Source organism: Pantherophis guttatus, chromosome 8, assembly GCF_059756535.1.
Source record: "Pantherophis guttatus breed Tessera chromosome 8, ASM5975653v1, whole genome shotgun sequence".
Taxonomy (NCBI): Eukaryota; Metazoa; Chordata; class Lepidosauria; order Squamata; family Colubridae; genus Pantherophis; species Pantherophis guttatus.
Window position 1 is genome coordinate 7,649,088 of NC_142070.1, and position 18,632 is coordinate 7,667,719.

Genomic DNA, 18,632 nt, shown 5'->3' on the forward strand with positions numbered 1-18,632 from the left:
CAGGGGAGGGCGGGGCCTCCGCTCCCCACCGCGCCTGCGCAGCCCGTCGTCTCTTCTCCCTCTCTCTCTCTTTCTCCTCCCCCTCCCCTCCCCGGCGGAAGGCCCCGGCGCGCGCGCGTGCGCCGGAAGGCCTAGCTCGGCCGGGGTGGTTGCCACGACGTCGACGAAGCCTCGCTCTCCCATGGCCGGGACTCGCTGGGTGCTGGGCGCGCTGCTCCGCGGCTGCGGCTGTCATTACAGCACTTGCCGCCACACCGGCGCGGTTTGCCTGCCGCCGCTGAGGCCTACCTCTTCTTCCTCCTCCTCTTCGACGCCGGCGTCGCCTCAGGCGGGCGCTTTGGGCCTTTGGGGCCGCCGACGCCTCCTGCTCTTGCTCGGGGCAGCCACGCAGAGCCGCGGGGTCGCCAGCTCGGCCGGGCCGGTGCCCGGCTTCGGCTCTTGGCGGGGGTCTTTGCTAACCCCGCCTCTCGCGGGCCGATGCTACAGCCAGGTAGGCCTCGGAGGGTGCCGGTGAGGGGAAGGGGGAGGGGCAGAACGTCTCTCTCTCTCTCTCTCTTTCTCCCCCCTCCCCTTTTTTTTGTACCCCCTCTCACCCCGCCAAGGAGGTTCCTTGGACTACAAAGCCCCTCATCCCCAGCCTCGGGCCTCCTGGAGACCGCCGCTGCGGGTTGAAGGTCATGCGGGACGAAGCCCCCCTCCCCCCACTCTCTCCTTTCCTCCCCCTCCCCTCCCTTCATCCCTTTAATCTTCGCCTATTCGGACTCCTTCCTTCCCTCCTTCCCCTTCTTTCGAAAGGAGAAAAGGCTGGCAACGTTGTGTCCTTTTTTTGAGGGGGCGGCGGTGTTGCTGTCCCGGTTTGTTTCAATTGAAAGTTTCCTCACCAGACTAGGTAACATCATCAGCTGGGTTTTTCTTGTCCTGTCCCTCCTTAAGCTTACAAAGGTCTATTTTCTTTTTTCTATTCTCCTTACCTTATAAATGTTATTTTCTTGTCTTATTTCTCCTTAACTTACAAATGTCTATTTTCTTTTTCTATTATCCTTACATTATAAATTACTGTTTTCTTGTTCTATTCTCCCTACCTTATAAATGTCCATTCTTTATTCTCCTTACCTTATAAATATCCATTTTCTTGTCCTGTTCTCCTTAATTTACAAATGTGTATTTTCTTTTTCTATTCTCCTTACCTTATAAATATCCATTTTTTTTGTCCTGTTCTCCTTAACTTACAAATGTCTATTTTCTTGTTCTATTCTCCTTACCTTATAAATATCTATTTTCTTGTCCTGTTCTCCTTACCTTATAAATGTCCGTTCTTTTTCTATTCTCCTTACCTTATAAATATCCATTTTCTTGTCCTATTCTCCTTACCTTATAAATGTCTATTTTCTTGTTCTATTGTCTTTACCTTATAAATGTCCATTTTCTTGTCCCGTTCTCCTTACCTTATAAATATCCATTTTCTTGTCCTATTCTCCTTATCTTATAAATGTCCATTCTTTTTCTATTCTCCTTACCTTACAAATGTCTATTTTCTTTTTCTATTCTCCTTACCTTATAAATGTCTCTTTTCTTGTCCCGTTCTCCTTACCTTATAAATATCTACCTTCTTGTCCTGTTCTCCCTACCTTATAAATACCTATTTTTGTCCTGTTCTCCTTACCTTATAAATATCAATTTTCTTGTCCTAGTATCTTTACCTTATAAATGACTATTGTCCTATTCTTACCACCTTATAAATGTCTATTTTCTTGTCCTTACTTTATAAATGTCTGTTTTCTCATCCCATTCTCCTTACTTTATAAATGCCTATTTATAAGCTAAAGAGGGATAGGACAAGAAAATTCTTTTGATGATGTTACCTAGTCTGGTAATGAAATGTTCAGAAACTACATTGAAACAAGCTTGCAGAGCAAACCCTGCCAAAATCTAAAACCAGAGCTAATGTTTCCTATTATTTCAACATTGTATCCTTGGCCCCCACATGGCTGAGTGGATCCCTTTCCTCCTTGGGTTGATCCCACAAGGGGAGCCGGGGGGGGGGGGGGGGGCTTGTGGCATTAGGACCATCCCCAGCAATCTCTTTGCAGAATAATTTGAGAGTGCAAAAAAAAAAAAAAAGCATTCCCAGCCCCTCTTCTTGCAATACTTCTGAAGATCCTGGCAGCTCTTCTCTCCCCCTCCCCCCTTTGCTTTGAGGGGTTTTTCCAGACTTCGCTGAGCAGATGCTGAAGTTCGTGTTTGTAGCACTTTTTTTTTTCCTAGCTGACTTTGGCAACTTGTGGCAGAATGGGTAACTCGAATGCCCTTGAGACCTTCAGGAAACCTGTGGCTGTAGCTTAAAACAACTATGGAGTTCTGTGACCTGCCTCTGGTTTCTCTCTCTGGGTCATCTTGGCAGATGACAATCTATTATTCCTGAATACTGTTGATTTGTGTGTGTGTATCCACACCCATACACACATATATACACGAGTATTAAGGTGCATAATACAATTCTGCATTATTGACACAAGGATTTTGAATTTTAGGGCCTGCCTATTGGTTTTCTCTTGGTCATCTTGAGAAGCATTATTCCTGAATACTGTTGATTTTTTTTTTTTTTTTTTTTGAGGATACCTCAACAATAATTTTGAGGATACACCAGTGGTGGGTTGCCCCCGGTTCACACCGGTTGTATAGAATTGGTAGTAAAACCGGTGGGAGGCTCCGCCCATCAACCCCAATGTCACCAAAATGGTTCTGCGCATGTGCAGAAGCTTCTGTGCTTGCATGCACGTGAGCAAAGCGAGCGTGCGCACACAGCCCCATTGCAAACCGGTAGTAAAGGTAAGTAGAACCCACCCCTGGGATACACCCATAGACACCCTTACACACACATATAGGTGCACTAAGGTGCCAAAGACAAATTCCTTGTGTGTCCAATCACACTTGGCCAATAAAGAATTCTATTCTAATCTAATCTAATTAATCTAATCCAATCCAATCCAATTCTACATTATTGACATAAAAAGGAGTTTGGAATTTTAGGACTTGCCATTTGTTTTTCTCTCTGGGTCATCCTGAGAAGCAGTGGCAGGGTGACAATCTACTATTCCTCAATACTTTGTGTGTGTGTGTGTGTGTACATGTACATACATGCACACATGTACATATACACATGCATTAAGGCTCATAATGCAATTCTACATTATTGATATACAAAATAAAACTGCTGTGAGGAGACATGCAATGTGTGATTTATCTGGGTAATGTTTAGGAGCATTTTTTTTTTTTTTTTTTACCATGAGATCCTGGGATAAGGCTGACAGTTGAATTCTGTATATAGCAGGAAAGGCAAATAAAAGGAAGCCTGACTTTCTTTGAGAGTGGATCAGCTTGCTCATGTTTAAGATAAATGCCACAAAATGGAATCATTGGAGTTGTGCGGTGTTGCAGATTTGATTGTAAAGAAATGTTTCAGCACATGTTGCTATCTCATTAAGTATCTGTTGTATCTGTTTCCAAGGTTGGAGTTCTGGAAATAGTTGTAGCTGTTTCAATGAGTCACAAATGGCTACTGCATTTGCCCTCCTGTGAGTTCTGAAATACTTCTTCCAATCGAATCTGTAATACAGTATGCACAGACATAATGTTCATTTTTGTGCACTGCAAATTATGTAAATAGCTAAAATAGAAACGCCTTCATTCGTGAGAAACTTTCATCTTTCCAATTAGTATTTCCCCAGCTTCATGGTAACATTCAAGTGAGTTACACTAAAACTCTTAGAATTCCAAACCGGGAGCTCTGGGAGTATAAATCCTCTATAGCAATCCTTTCATTGAGGGCTGCATCAGGATTGTGTTTGACCTCAAAGGGGGGGTGGGGCGTGTGGCCAGCTCGATGTCATTCAGCGAGGCTCCTTTTTCAGCCTCCTGCAGCCCTCTGCCAGGGAAAATGTTGCTCGGCACAGCCATGTGCAGCCCCCCACCAGCTCAATTTTCGCTGGCAGAGGGCTGCAGGAGGCCGTCGTGGCCGAAAAGGGAGCCTGAGTGAGCCATGCATGACCTCCCCGAGCTCTGTTTTCACTGGAGAGGCACCGTGGGCTGGTCCTTTGCTGTTTCCAGGGTTGGGCCTACAGGCCAAATCTAAGCCTTGAGTTTGACACCCTTGCTCTATAGCATACTAGGTTAGCAAAGTTCCTCCTAACTCTTTATCTTGATCCTGAGTATATTTTCTTGTAAGTTGCAGGTTATCTATATAGTACTGAAGACCTGTTTCTCAAGGCCATATGAAAACAGCCAGGTACACTGTTTAAACAAATGGATCCTAGGCAGTCCACTAAACTCATAGCTTGTTTAAACTGAGGTTGCTGTAAAATATTACGGAACTGGTTTTATTTCTCCAGAGTAAACTTTTTCTGCTTTGTAGCATCCATCCTTAGGCTTCTGCCTGTGTCTCAAGATTCCTGTTTCTCATACGTTGTAACACACCTAGGGACTCACGTGCAGTCGCCAATCTTATGACTGGAATTCATTGTGTGTCTTTGTGATTAATTGACTGCTAATAATAATCATATTACAAGAAAAGCAGTAGAACCTGTCCTTTTGATATCCCTCACATTTTTCAAGATGTCCGTGTGAGAATATTAAACTCCTGTGAAATCCCTCAACATGGAAAGGCCTTGAGCCTTTCTAAAAAAAATTTAATATTAACACTTCATTACTTTTCAGCTTCTGCAGCTTCCAGAGGAACTGTTATCATTTTGCCAGGCCCCAAAATACAGTTACAAGATTTTTTAAAAAAATTCCTGTCTCTCTTTGCAGGATCCCGAGTCGTCTTATCAAGAGGGATATCACTTTCCCCCAGAATACGAAATCTCTGCGGAAGAAGCAGAAGGGCAGAGGGAAGTGCATCTGATTCGGGCCCAAGGTTTGCCATATGACTGCACTGAGGAAGATGTTCTCAACTTTTTTTCAGGTAACTTCATTGTCCTAATCAGACCAATGTCCAGCCACTGAAGGCCACCACCTCATGGGCATAAAACATATTGTGTTATGCTTCGCATATATTTTGTGATGTTCAGGGTATATTTTGTGACATTGCAGCTGATGTCTGTCTTGGGCTGGCCATGGAAAGTTAAACAGGATTGGATTTGGTTATTATTTGGAAGGAGACCAGTAGGGAATCCTTGGGTTATTGTCAGGTGCAAGCAACCAGATCCACTCATGTCCAAGGTCCAAGTCAGGTACCATATTTTTGGGAGTATAAGACACACCTGACTATAAGACGCACCTACACTTTTTGGTGAGGAAAACAAGAAAAATAAATCTCTCTGCCTCCCAGCAATTTTGCCTCGTTGCAGCAAACAGCAAACAGCCTGCTTTACTTTCATTTCCGTTTTCAGCATAGCTTGATTAGCATAAGGAAAAAAAAATCTGCTCCTTTGTGCAGAGGCCCGCACAAAACAGCTGAGAGTCGGGAGGTGGATCCAATCAACTTGTGCTAATTAGGCTGTGCTGAAGCTAAAAGGAGCTGTTCTTGCTGTTTGCTGCAAGGAGGTAACTGCTGGGAAGCAGAAGCCAAAGGGTCAGTGGGTGGATGGGTTACATTCGGTGTATAAGACGCACCTAAATTTTCACCCCCTTTTAGGGGCGGAAAAGGTGCGTCTTATACTCTGAAAAATACAGTACTTTATTGCGTTCTGCCTGTCTTACACGTTTCTTCAGACTGCTTTCCTTGGGAACAATCAGATAAGGTTTAATGGAACTTATGAAGGATTAGGTTTATGCCTTCTGAAGCTGTGCAAGGACTCAAGGCTGTTTCCCCACTTGACTCCTCCTCACTGTTTGATGGGGGGTTTCCCGACAGTTATAGAGTAACTATAGCTGAAGAAGGCAGCACCTTGGAAAAAAACAAGGCCACAGCCAAGATTAAAGGGATATGTTATTTAAAAAGCTACAGTTGCAAGCAGAGGGGGACAATATATAAAAAGTATTCCTCAACCCAATTTGCGATTTTAGCAGTGGTTGAATTTGAGGCTGTTCCACAAGCTAGAGACAGAAAATAATCACCTAAAATAAATGTATTAGTGTGTTTATACTAGACTCATACCTACATTTTAAAGAAAAAATAGCATGTTTTGACTAAAATTATCCTACAATATTTATTTATATTCCATCTTTATTATTTTTATAAATAACTCAAGGCAGTTAATATTCCAACACATCATCTTCCTCCTGTTTTCCTCATAATAACCTTGTGAGATGGGTTGGTCTGAAGAGACAGTGACTGGCCCAAGGTCATCCAGCCAGCTTTCAGGCCTAAGGTGGGACTAGAATTCATCAACTCCTGGTGATTGGCTCAAAGTCACCCAGCTGGCTTTCATGGCTAAGGTGGGACTAGAATTCATCATCATCTAGTGATTGATCCCAAGTCACCTAGCTGACTTTCATTTTAAGGCAAGATTAGAACTTATTGTCTCCTGGTAATTGGCCCAAAGTCATCCAGCTGGCATTCATGAGTGGGATTAGAACTCAAGAGGTTTTTGGGATCTAGCCCTGGTGCTTTCACCACTAGACCAGGGGTTGGCAACCTGCAGCTCTGGAGTCGCATGTGGCTCTTTCATCCCTCTGCTGCGGCTTCCTGTCGCCAGTCAGCTCCACAATTGATAGGACTTTCGGTTAGGATAGGTAGAGGAAAAAGGATGCCGCTCTAGAAGGAGACTCTATGGTGGGTGATCCGGACTTCCGGTTGGCTCCAGAATTGAACGGGGCTTCCGGTTAGGGCCTTTGTGGCTCTTTGAGTGTTTAAAGTTGCCGACCTCTGCACTAGACCAAGCTGGGTCTTGAAATACTGACAAGATTACAGAAGTTTTGAAGCTGGGGCTGGGGAATATCAAATGCAAAAACGTTCAAATACATTCCACTTTATTCATCTTATCTGGGGCGGGGGAGGGAGGGGGAGAAAGAAAGTTGTCTTGTGTCTCGTCATTGATAAACTTGCTAACTTTCTAGGGAGCAAGATCCGAAACGGTGTGGAAGGCATCCATTTCCTCCTGTACCGAGATGGCAAGCGCAGAGGAGATGCGATAGTTGAACTTGAATCAGAACATGATGTGATGAACGCCTTGAACAAACACCGGAAATATCTGGGCCAGCGCTATGTGGAAGGTACTTCTTGCAAAATGACCCCAAAGTCCTTTGCCTGACTGGTATCTATTTCTAAATAAATTCACCATTTTTTTCCCCCCTTTCTTTTTGTTTTCTTGGACTTCCCAACAGTTTTTGAAATACGTAATAAGGACGTTGATACCCTAATGAGGAGCCTGAAGTTTCGTTCAGCGCCCGTAAACAATGATGGGGTGGTACGACTGCGAGGCCTGCCCTACCGTTCCACGGAAGTAGATGTAACGGAGTTCTTTTCAGGTGACGCGGCCTGGAGCCTCAATTCTCTCTTGTCTGTTTGTCTGTCTGTGGATGTGTGTGAATTGGATCATGGAGTTGTCTTTGGATGAATAGAATAGAATAGAATAGAATAGAATAGAATAGAATAGAATAGAATAGAATAGAATAGAATAGAATAGAATAGAATAGAATAGAATAGAATAACAGAGTTGGAAGGGATCTTGGAGGTCTTCTAGTCCAACCCCCAATGAAATGATGAGGAAGAAAGAGGAACATGGGGGGAGGTAGAGCCTTGTCTTAATCTGCTAACCACCTCCAGATTAATGGCACCCCGGCCCCTCCAGCAACCAAATCAGAGGAGGCATGGGAGTCAGGGTCAGCATCAAGGCAACCTGAGAGCTCTGAGGGGGAAGAGGGAATGGAGCTGTTAGAGAGACAGAGGCGGAGCCTGGGCCGTCCGTCAATCCTCAGATGGAGAGTCAACAGCCTCCAGGTCTGGAGGTGGCTGATGAGGAAGAGGAGGAACAGCTGGGTCCAGTGCCTGACGCACAGGTGCACAGAAGGCAGAGGAGAGGAGAGCAGTGGAAATCTATGGGTCAGTCCTTGGGATGGAAGAGCCACCGCTGCTAGCAAAGTCTCACCCTACCTCTGGGGATACAAGGCAGGGGGCGGAGATGAATAGATGTGACAGACAACTACTCATCTCCCTGCCGGATGGACTTGTTAACCTGCGTTGAGAGAGAAACTTTTTTCCGGGGCTGCTGGCGCTCCTAATAAAGGAATCGTTGATTTAACTTCAGAGGGTTTGTCGTGTTTGGGGAGCTGGGTCCAAACACCCTGTTGGGGCTCCAGGCCAATTGGCAGAGTTAGGTCTTCAGCCCCTTTCAGCAGGTCACAAAGGGTGGCTGCAGATCTCATCTCAGGGAGGGGCAGGATGTCCCAAAGGGCAGCAACCACGGCAGAAAAGGCTCTTCTGGAACCTGCTGGCCAAAATTCCTTAACCAACAGAGTTTGTAGCCTGATCCATCTGCTGGCGCAGGTGGAAAGGGCCTACCCCATTGAGTTGAGATGGTTCCTCAGAAGCAATGAATTGCTTTTAGTTTTTCTAAGACAATAATTTAGGCTATCACATAGGCTTGCCCCCTAATGTCTGTGCCCAGCTCCACATTTAAAGGTTTGATCATTCGGGGACGAAATACATCGACCCGCGAAGTGTTATATTTAAGAGAGGGTCTGCACATTTTATTTCTCTTACCTAGAAATTGCAAGGCACGTTTTCGGAGGACCAGGGTGATTATATTGACATGCTGCAAAATGTCTTCTCTCTCAGGTTTGACTATACAAGACATAGTATTCGTCTTTGACCACGACGGAAGAAGGAAAACGGGAGAGGCGTTTGTACAGTTCGCCACACCGGAAATGGCTAATAAAGCTTTGTTGAAGCATAAGGAAGAAATTGGGAACCGGTAGGAAAATCACAGAAAGGGGGGGGCACTTTTAAGAGGGTATGAGTGCTTGCACACCAGGCAAATGGCTTTGGGTTTTATTTTTAATAGGCATTGACTCTAGGGTGGGCAGGGTGTTTGGGGGTTTTTTGTGTGCATGTGATGCATACTGAAAGTTTTGATGTTTGAACTGAGCTTTTCTATATATTAAAAAAGCTGCTTTGATAATAATCATGGCCTAACTCTTTCTCTTCAAAAACTTTCTAGCTACATAGAAATATTCCCGAGCCAGAAAAGTGCAATCCGAACACATAACGACTTTTTCCGATATAAGAAGATGATGGCGTCTACGGTGCCAAAACCGTGTTCTGAAAACATTTTTGAAGAAAGCAAATTGAGCGAGGTCTCGAAGCCCAGTCCGGTGTATGAAAATGAAAGCAGAAGCAGTGAGCGTACGTCATATTTGTTTGAAGTCAGCTTCCCAGAAACATTTTTTAAAAAAACGGACGGCAGGAAAATGATCCAGTGGTCCATCAAGTCTGCCCCATTTTGGGGGTGGGGTGGGGTTTTCGTTTTTATTTACCGTGTTTTCCCAAAAATAAGACCCTGTCTTATATTTTTTTTGAACCCGGAAATAAGCACTTAGCCTTATTTTCGGGGAGGTCTTATTATTTTGGGGCGCATGGAGCTCTTCTTGCCGTCTTACTTCCAGCTCTGTGTTTAAATATTTTTGGAGAGGGCTTATTTTCAGGGGGAGGCTTATTTTAGCGCATGCACTCAAAAGCCCAATTGGACTTATTATCAGGGGATGTCTTATTTTCGGGGAAACAGGGTATTTACTTATTTATGGTTCATCGCACAGACAGACAGTTCATGTGCAGACTGGATTTGGCCATTTTTGTCTACCTATCGAGCACTTCCGGAGGATCTGGGATAGGCAGATGTGGTTGTTTGATGGTGTTAGAGGTATCGCCACAGGATGTAAGCTGTTCTTAGTAAAGCTGCCTTTTGCAATTGACTGATGGTGAATCGGTCAATGCTAATGGTGTTCAAGTGATGTTGCAGTTGTTTTGGGATTGCCCCCAAGGCACCTATTTACTATTTTTTTTCTTTGGTCACAATAGTTTTATTTCTGTTTGCAGGTCTTTATATTTTGTTATCATTTCCAATTCTTTCTCTTCCGTTGTCTTCAGGTACTGGAGACATCCCCTATCCAGATTTTTTTGTCTTTCTTACTGATAATTGTTAAGTCTGGTGTGTTTTGTGGCAGGGGCCTGTCTGCTTGAATTCCAAAGTCCCAGGGCACTCTGACGTTCTCTTATTTTAATTTTTGTTGGATGATAGACATGTGTTTATCCCAAACGTGTTTAAACTCAAGTTACTGACAATCGACCCACTACCTTGCCTGGAAGTTGGTTCCAAGTTTTCACTACTCTTTTTTATGAAGTCATACTTTCTAACATTGCTTTTGAACTTCTCTCCTCTCAGTTTGAGTTGATGTCCCTGGGTTCTTGATTTTGGCTTAATATGGAAAATACTGCCTTCTAGAACCTTATTCACACCAAGAGTGGGATTTGGGGGTTCTCCGAACTGCACAGAATCTTAGCTAGAGGTTCTCCCGAACCTGCAGCAGCCCACCCGTGCCTTCAGACCTTCCACCATTTTTGTCACCCATCTCTGGACATGCTCAGTCATACCATTATCTTTTTTTTTTTTTTTTACGGTCTCCAGAAGTATAAAAAAAATTGAACGGCACATAACTATAATTTGCGAATATTTGTTCTGCTTGATTCCACAGAGGCTTACAAGCAAGTATTTGAAAAGCCTCAGGAGGCGACTGAATCGGGAAGCTTCTCTGCCCCTTACTTTGTCCACCTGAGAGGAATGCCTTTTCAAGCCACAGCGCAAGATATCATCCAGGTATGTTTGGCCGGGGGGTGGGTGGGGTAAGGCTGTTTCAAACAGTTTCAAAAGGTGTTAGTTATCACCTTTAAAGTGCTCCATGGCTTAGGGCCTGGGTACCTACGAGACCGTCTTTTGCCACCAATAGCCTCCCACCGACCAGTTCTCACAGGGAGGGACTACTCAGGGTACCGTCAGTCAAATTATGCCGACTGGCGACTCCCAGGGGGAGGGCCTTCTCTGTGAGGGCTCCAACCCTTTGGAATGAACTGCCCCCGGAGATACGGAATATCCCTGATCTCCGTGCTTTCCGCCGTGCCCTCAAGACCCTGATGTTCCAACAGGCGGGGCTAAACATATGAACATGTGAATGATTTTTTAAAATGTTATCTAATTCTGGGTTTTATTTAATTGACCAAACTAAGTAATAATTTTAATTAGCAATTTTATGATGTTTGTGTATCTATATTTTTCTTGACTGTACACCGCCTTGAGTCCTACGGGAGAAAGGCGGTATAGAAATATAATAATAAATAAATAAACATCCTTGAGCTGCTGTGGGTAGAAAAAAGCCTGCCTTCAGCCAGTGACTCGGTCACTGCAACTTGCAAACAGATCAGATTAACACGAAACTAGTTGTACAAACCACTGGCTGGAATGCATTTCTTTGAAATTCTTTAAAATAGCATTTTACCACAAGAAAAAAAGATAAGTACATGACAGCATTAATTACAATTGTTTGCCTGAGAAATTGAGCGATAATGCTTTAGCATTTACATTACTGGTAGTTCTCAACTTTGTTTAGCGGCCATTCGAAAGTACAGCGGCACTAAAAAAATAAAAATAAAATTATGACAGTTTTTCACACTTACGACCATTGCAGCATCTCTACAGGCACATGATCCAAATTCAGATACTTGGCAACTGGCATGTATTTATGACAGTTTCAGTGTTCCGAGAATCATGTGATAAACTTTTGTGACCTTTTGACAAGCAAAGTCCATGGGGAAGCCAGATTCACTTAACAGCCGTGATACTAACTTAACAGCTGCAGTGATTCACTTAATAACTGTAGCAAGGAAGATGGTAAAGTGGAGCAAAACTCTTTTAACAACTGTCTCGCTTAGCAACGGAACTTTTGAGCTCAGCTGTGATCCTCGTAAGTCGAGGACTACCAGTATCAATTATAAATATAGAAGTATATTGCATCAGTTTGTATTCAATCTCCGCTTCTAACGTTCTGACATGATTTCATAATCGGATTAATCAAAATCTGACTTGTCCCCCTCCTGTTTTTTGTTCTCTCCCTTTTTTAAGTTTTTTGCTCCCTTAAAGCCTGTGAGGATCACAATGGAATATAATTCATGCGGCCATGCGACCGGAGAAGCAGATGTACATTTTGAAACGCACACAGACGCAGTTGCCGCCATGGCCAAGAACAACTTTAAAGTCCGTAAGTACCTCTTGTGAATTTTTCACAGGTTTGTGGGGTTCGAAAAGCAGTGGCGGGCAGCGCTGCAGATTTTTGAATTAAACCAATGTTCAGGAAGATGGATTTCCTAAAGGCGGGTGTTAAGTCATAGCACTGGGATGGTGAACCTATGGCACGCATGCCCGAAGTGGCACGCAGAGCCATTTCGCCTGGCACGCTTGGTATTGCCTGTTCCCCTTCTGGGTTTCTGGCACATGCGCTCGTGATAATCAGCTGGCCTTCTTGTGTGCAGCAGTGCCGGAAACTGGAAGAGCTGTTCTTCCGTTTTCCTGCGTGAGAATGCATGCCAGCCAGCTGATAGTTGTGTGCGCTGGAAACCAGAAGTTCATTTTCAGCCGCGCACATGTGCCTGTTCTGCCCCAGCTACGGGTCCCAAGAAGTGTAGCACACACACACAGCTCCAAAAACTCCATTTAATACAAACAGACCCCTTTCAAAATGCAGGCTTTAGCCACAAATGTCCTTATCAGCCTGCTACGAATTACAGAGATTAAACAAAGTCCGACAAGGGTTGGCAATCAGCCCAGAAACCAAGTTGTAACAAAAAACTCACTCTCAAAATGCTCTGCGGAGGACCAAACGTTGCTTCCAGCAACATTTGCCAGCTGTGTCTGAACTTAAATAGGCTAAGGGAGTGGCCAATTAGTCCCAAGCCTTACTCTCAAGGAGACCTCCTCCTGAGTAGCCACTCCTGCCTTTTGGCAGCCCTGCATGCTTCAGCATTGAGAAGAGGCTCCTCCACTTCACTCTCTTCACTTGAAGGAGCCTCTGGAGGTCCTGAAGGCCCTGGCTGAGTCTCTGCCTCTGGCACCACATCCTCTTCAGCCTCCTTGCTGTCCGACTCAAGCACCGGCTGCACAGGCTGCTGGCGCGACACCACACCAGCCTCCTCGTCGTTGGGATCAGCCACGATCCGCGCAGGCCACTGGTGGGCCACAACAGTGCCCTGGGCAGCTCCTCTTCTGGGTTGCAGCCCAGACAAGCCCGTGCGCACTCTCTCTTTTCGGCACTTGGTGCCGAAAAGGTTTGCCATCACTGTCATAGCACATAGCGCATAAGAGATTGCTTCAGATTAATTTTCCATTTATTGTAGGAGAATTGCTGAGAGAGTTGGGAGGGCAGAGTTAAACACATCACCAGTTTAGAGTCATTGCGTTCCCACAAGTGCTCCCAAGTCCCAACCCCTCCTGAATGCCGTTGACTCATACAGATAGTCCTTGACTTACAACCTTCCATTTAGTGATCGTTCGAGGTTACAATACTACTAAAAAAAAACTGATGACCATTTTTCACATGACCCTTGCAGCATCTCCATGGTCACATGATCAAAATTAGGACGCTTGGCAATGACATGTGCTTATGGCACTTGCATGTGCTTATGTGCTTATGGCACTTGCAGTGTCCTGACCTGGCAAGCAAAGTCAATAGGGGAAGCCAGATTCACTTCACAATCGTGAAGTTACTAAATAACTGCAGTCATTTACTTAGCGACTCTTGCAAGAAGGGTTGTAAAATGGGGCAAAACTCACTTTTTAGCAATGGAAATTGTGGGCTGAATACTGCTCGTAAATTGGCACCAATTTACTAAAGTTAGTGTTGAACTTTAGTTGGCCAGATTCTTGTATGTTGGCTTGAATAAAATCCTCTTTTGCTGCAGCCTTACCAATGGTCCTGATTCTTCGTGCCTGACATTTAATTTTCTTTCATTTTGCAGAGCATAGTTATATTGAATTATTTCTGAATACATCACCAAGCAGAAAATAGAACAGCCTACGACAGTGGCATATTTCCCAAAGTTTAGGTGAGTTCATCGACAAATTTGTAGTTAAAGGAATGCGTGCCTCGTTGAGGAATGTCTGAATTTTGCGGCAGTTAGCGTTTTTGTCAAACCAGCCCATTCTGATACCTTTGGGAAGAACCATGGGCGAATGGTTGCAGAAGCTGATGGGAGTTGGCTGAAATGGCAAAATTGACTATTTTGATTAAATAAAAGAATACAAATGCTTTTGTTTCCACGTGGAGACCGCTTCTGAACTATGCGCTTGAAGTGGAAAAGAATGAAATTTTGATTTTGGGTTTTACCGATTAGACTGATAGATCCTTATAGAAATGGCTAGTTTATGTTATTATGAAAAAACAAAAAGTTGTGATTTGATGTCAGTGCCCTATTTTACTGCAACAGAGAAAGTCAGAAGTCAGCGCTTCTTTTTCCTAATCTTTCCTCACTTTTCTTTCCCCCTTACTCCCTCCTTTCTCCTATTTTCTTTCGTATTTTGTATCTTATTTTAGAGAATAGAATAGAATAGAATAGGAGTTGGAAGGGACCTTGGAGGTCTTCTAGTCCAACCCCCTGCTTACGCAGGAAACCCTACACCATTTCAGACATGGTTATCTAACATCTTCTTTAAAACTTCCATTGTTGGAGCATTCACAACTTCTGGAGGCAAGTTGTTCCACTGTTCTAACTGTCAGGAAATTTCTCCTTAAGTTCTAAGTTGCTTCTTTTATCTTATAACTCAATAAAAATGTTAACGGGAAGAGCCCAAGGCAGCTTTGAAGGTGATAACTTTTTCCTGCTATTAATTCCTGATATGCAGAGGCATTGTCAGGTCCCAGATATTTCTACAGGGATGCTGGCATTTTGGTGGGAGGAAGGGGGGGGGAGGAATGGAGTGATCTGTATATGAAGTTTCTGTTTCCTGCATTACTGTGCTAATCTATATGAAGTCTCTGTTTCTGTTTCCCTGCAATGATGTAGTGTGATAGGGGTTTGGTTAGCATTGCTTTAAATAGCTGGTTTTAAGTGAGAAGCTTCAGTTCTTGCCTAGACCTCTTGTCATCACAAACCTTCCAATAAAAGCTCCTTTTGGAACCGCTGCAGTTTCAAGAGTCCTGCTTTCTTGGGAACATTGGAGAGGCAAGATCTTAACAGGCCTGTTTTTTCTGGGAGAAAGTGTGCCATCGTAATTGGCCGTTGTGTTGGGTAACTGAATTCTCCATAAATGTGACTTCTCAGTGACCAATTTCACACAAAAAATTGTTTGGACCAAGAGGAACATACTGGATTTTTTTTTTTAGGACTTACTTTTTAAATTGTTTTAATTTTTGAAATGGACATAAGAAATTGGCTAACAATGGGCACCATAGCAGACAGGTTTTCTATGAGATGAGCCTGTTCACTGGGATCAATATTTTATATTCATGTTGTTCTCTAATCTAGGGGTCTCCAACCTTGGCAACTTTAAGACTTGTGGACTTCAACTCCCAGAATTCTGGTTGGAGACCCCTTCTCTAATCAGTGGTCCTGTGCAAACCTATCTATTCACATTTATGTCCCTGCAATCACCTTTAAACTGCTACTTATTCAGGTTTTTGCAGTCATTAAACCTGGGAGAGAATCAGGCTTTTCCCCCCCATTTATTTCGTGTAGCTTCATTCTCGTATCAATTACGGTAATTTCAATTCTTTGAAACTCAATCTCAAATCCAGGCTGTTATCTGAGCTTTGTTCTATTTAAGTACCGCATTTTTCGGAGTATAAGACGTACCTTTTTCCCCCCTAAAAGAGAGTGAAAATTTGGGTGCGTCTTATACACCAAAGGTAGCCCCGCCCACCCACCAGCCCCCACCCTTTGGCCTCTGCCTCCCAGCAAATTTTCCTCCTTGCAGCAAACAGCCCATTTCAGCTTCAGCACAGCCTGATTAGCACAAGCAGTTGATTGTAGGTTGGATCAGCCTCCCGACTCTCAGCTGTTTTAGGCTGCAGAGATTGCCATTGCCTATTGCTGTGCAGGCCTCTGCTGTTTGCTGCAAGGAGGCAAATTGCTGGGAGGCAGAGGCAGATATTTTTTTCTTGTTTCCTCCCCAAAAAAGGTAGGTGCGTCTTATAGTCCGGAGCGTCTTATACTCTGAAAAATACGGTAATTAATTGTTAAGTCAGGACCAAATTTACTTCATTTATTTTACTGGGAACTATGTGATTTGAGTCCATTGACTAAAGTTACACATTGCAGTAAGTCATTATTATCTAACTGTACAGGTAGTCCTCGACTTATGTTCATTTAGTGACTGTTCGAAGTTACAACGGCACTGAAAAAAGTGACTTATGACCAGTTTTCACACTTATGATCATTGCAGCATCTCTCTGGTCACGTGATCAAAATTCAGACATTTGGCAACTGACTCATTTATGACGGTTGCAATGTCCTTGGGTCATGTGATCCTCTTTTGCGACCTTCTGACAAGCAAAGTTAACAAGCGTAACTAACTTAACACTTGCAATGATTCACTTAACAACTCTAGCAAGAAAAGTTGCAAAATGGGGCCAAAACTTAACAAATGTCTCACTCAACAATAGATATTTTGGGCTCAATTATGGTCATAAGTCGAGGCCTACCTATACTTATTTTATCAATTTGTGCAAAGAACAGGAAAGTTATACCAAGCAACACCTGTACTTCAGAATCCTCAAAGAAACAAAGATTGCTTGATACTCCTTGATTTATTTATTTATTTATTTGGCTTAATGAATGTCATTTGAGTGGCATTCTTGACTTCTTATCCTAAGGTAGGGAAATAGGCAGAGGTGGGATTCAGCTGTTTCGGAATGATTCAGGCGAACCAGTAGTTGCAACCTGTAGGTGGGCCCACCCAGGCACAATCCTGTCCTATATTACTGTATTTTGATGCTGCATGCATGCACGGATGGAGCATGCGAGCGAATTAACATGTTTTTGATGCAGTGCTCAAGGCGTGCACAACTCACATTTTCAATTCTGGGCAAACCGGTTGTTAAATTATGTGAATCCCACCTCTGGAAATAGGCCAGTGTTCCTCTCTGTTTATTTGCTTCTGTTCTCTTTCTCAACAGATAAGCTAAGATGCTTTTCATCTGCACGTTCCTAGAGCTGGACTATTAATTCCCGTCGCCCCCGAATTGCCTTTCAAAGAAACTCCAGTGGCTGTGTCTGAAATCCTTACAAAATGGTTGTGCAGGCTCTGTTTTACGTAAACCAACATTAAAGTTGAACTCTACTTAACATATTGCTACAGTACATTTCCTGGTTGGTTGGGAACCAAGCTGAGAAGGGTCCACAGCGGCTTTGGTTGTCCATTCTGACCATCACTGGTGCAGATGGAAAACGCCTTTCATTTCAGAACATCTGGCTAACAAAGCCAGCTCAATCATTAAAGGGCCCAGTCATCCTCCAGCAGAGAGAGAGAGAGAGGGAGAAGAACTGCAGGAAATGGTGGCCGTGTACCTGCTCAGCCGTGGTACATTTGAGGATATGAATAATTTTGTGTGTGAAACTTAGCATGAGTGTCAGGTTTTCAGGCTGTCTAGGATAAATGCATCTTGACGTGCAGACATCAAGGGCTTTGAGATAGGAACTTGGAGGAAATGCTAACCAGACACCATATGGATGAAACTATACCACAGATGTCAAACTCACCACATCATGTTGCTGTCACATGACATTTTGCGACGTTTTTCCCATTCACAGAGCTGGGGTGGGCGTGGCCTGTGCGTGACGCATCTGGCCCGCAGGCCGCCACTTTGACACCCCTGAACTCTACGCATGAAAGAATGTGATTATGAAAGTATCTTATATCGGGGGATGTCCAGCCTTTCAGACCAGTGGACTTCAATTCCCAGAATTCCCAGCCAGCCAGTGAGGCTGGGGAATTCTGGGAATTGAAGTCCCAAGTTTGAAAGTTACCAAAGTTAGATACCCGTTCTATATTGTAATAGGATTAAGAAGCTTGATTTATATGCTATGCTTTTGTAGGCATATTTGGCATCCTAGCTAGTGCAGGGGTCTCCAACCTTGGCAACTTTAAGACTTGTGGACTTCAACTCCCAGAGTTCCTCAGCCAGCAAAGCTGGCTGAGGAACTCTGGGAGTTAAAGTCCACAAGTCTTAAAGTTGCCAAGGTTGGAGGCCCCTGCTCTAGTGGCTGCAATAAAACCCTACTCATCTCGAAAAGTCTTGAATATTCCTGGGCAATAGGAATACTTCCTTTCCCACCCTTGAACTTCCACATTTAGCTTTCGCTCTCCAAATTGTTTAGGTTGAGGCCAGGGAACTTCCCCATTAGCAGGTATCATACAAAGAGATGGGGATGAGGCCTAGGTGATCACGAATGAACAATTTCCTTCCTAAGTTTTGATAAAAAATTGTAGTGGTGGGATATCAGGAGTGACATCATAGCAGAAGGGACCGGACTAGGGATCTCCAAACTTGACGACTTTAAGACTTGTGGACTTCAACTCCAAGAATTCTTCAGCCTCACCGGCTGAGGAATTCTGGGGCTTGACGTCCGCAAGTCTTAAAGTCGCCAAGTTTGGGGATCCCTGGACTGGATAGAAACTGGATTGCTTAGGTTCCCCTGGCCACAGCTAGAAAAT

At 44.0% G+C, this 18,632-nt stretch overlaps 1 protein-coding gene across 2 annotated transcripts; it reads left to right on the forward strand.

The window, feature by feature from the left end:
- GRSF1 (G-rich RNA sequence binding factor 1) lies at nucleotides 1-17,263 on the forward strand. Of its 2 annotated transcripts, none has more exons than XM_034431257.3 (10): nucleotides 1-490; nucleotides 4,807-4,960; nucleotides 6,997-7,152; nucleotides 7,264-7,407; nucleotides 8,717-8,852; nucleotides 9,099-9,277; nucleotides 10,630-10,751; nucleotides 12,051-12,186; nucleotides 13,940-14,026; nucleotides 17,095-17,263. In XM_034431257.3, the coding sequence occupies exons 1-9, from the start codon at nucleotides 182-184 to the stop codon at nucleotides 13,987-13,989; spliced, it is 1,386 nt and encodes a 461-aa protein (XP_034287148.2). In that variant the 5' UTR covers nucleotides 1-181; the 3' UTR covers nucleotides 13,990-14,026; nucleotides 17,095-17,263. The 2 variants fall into 2 exon arrangements, with proteins under 2 accessions (XP_034287148.2, XP_034287147.2); XM_034431256.3 differs by having other exon boundaries at nucleotides 3-490; nucleotides 9,099-9,283.
- The last annotated feature ends 1,369 nt before the right edge of the window (nucleotides 17,264-18,632 follow it).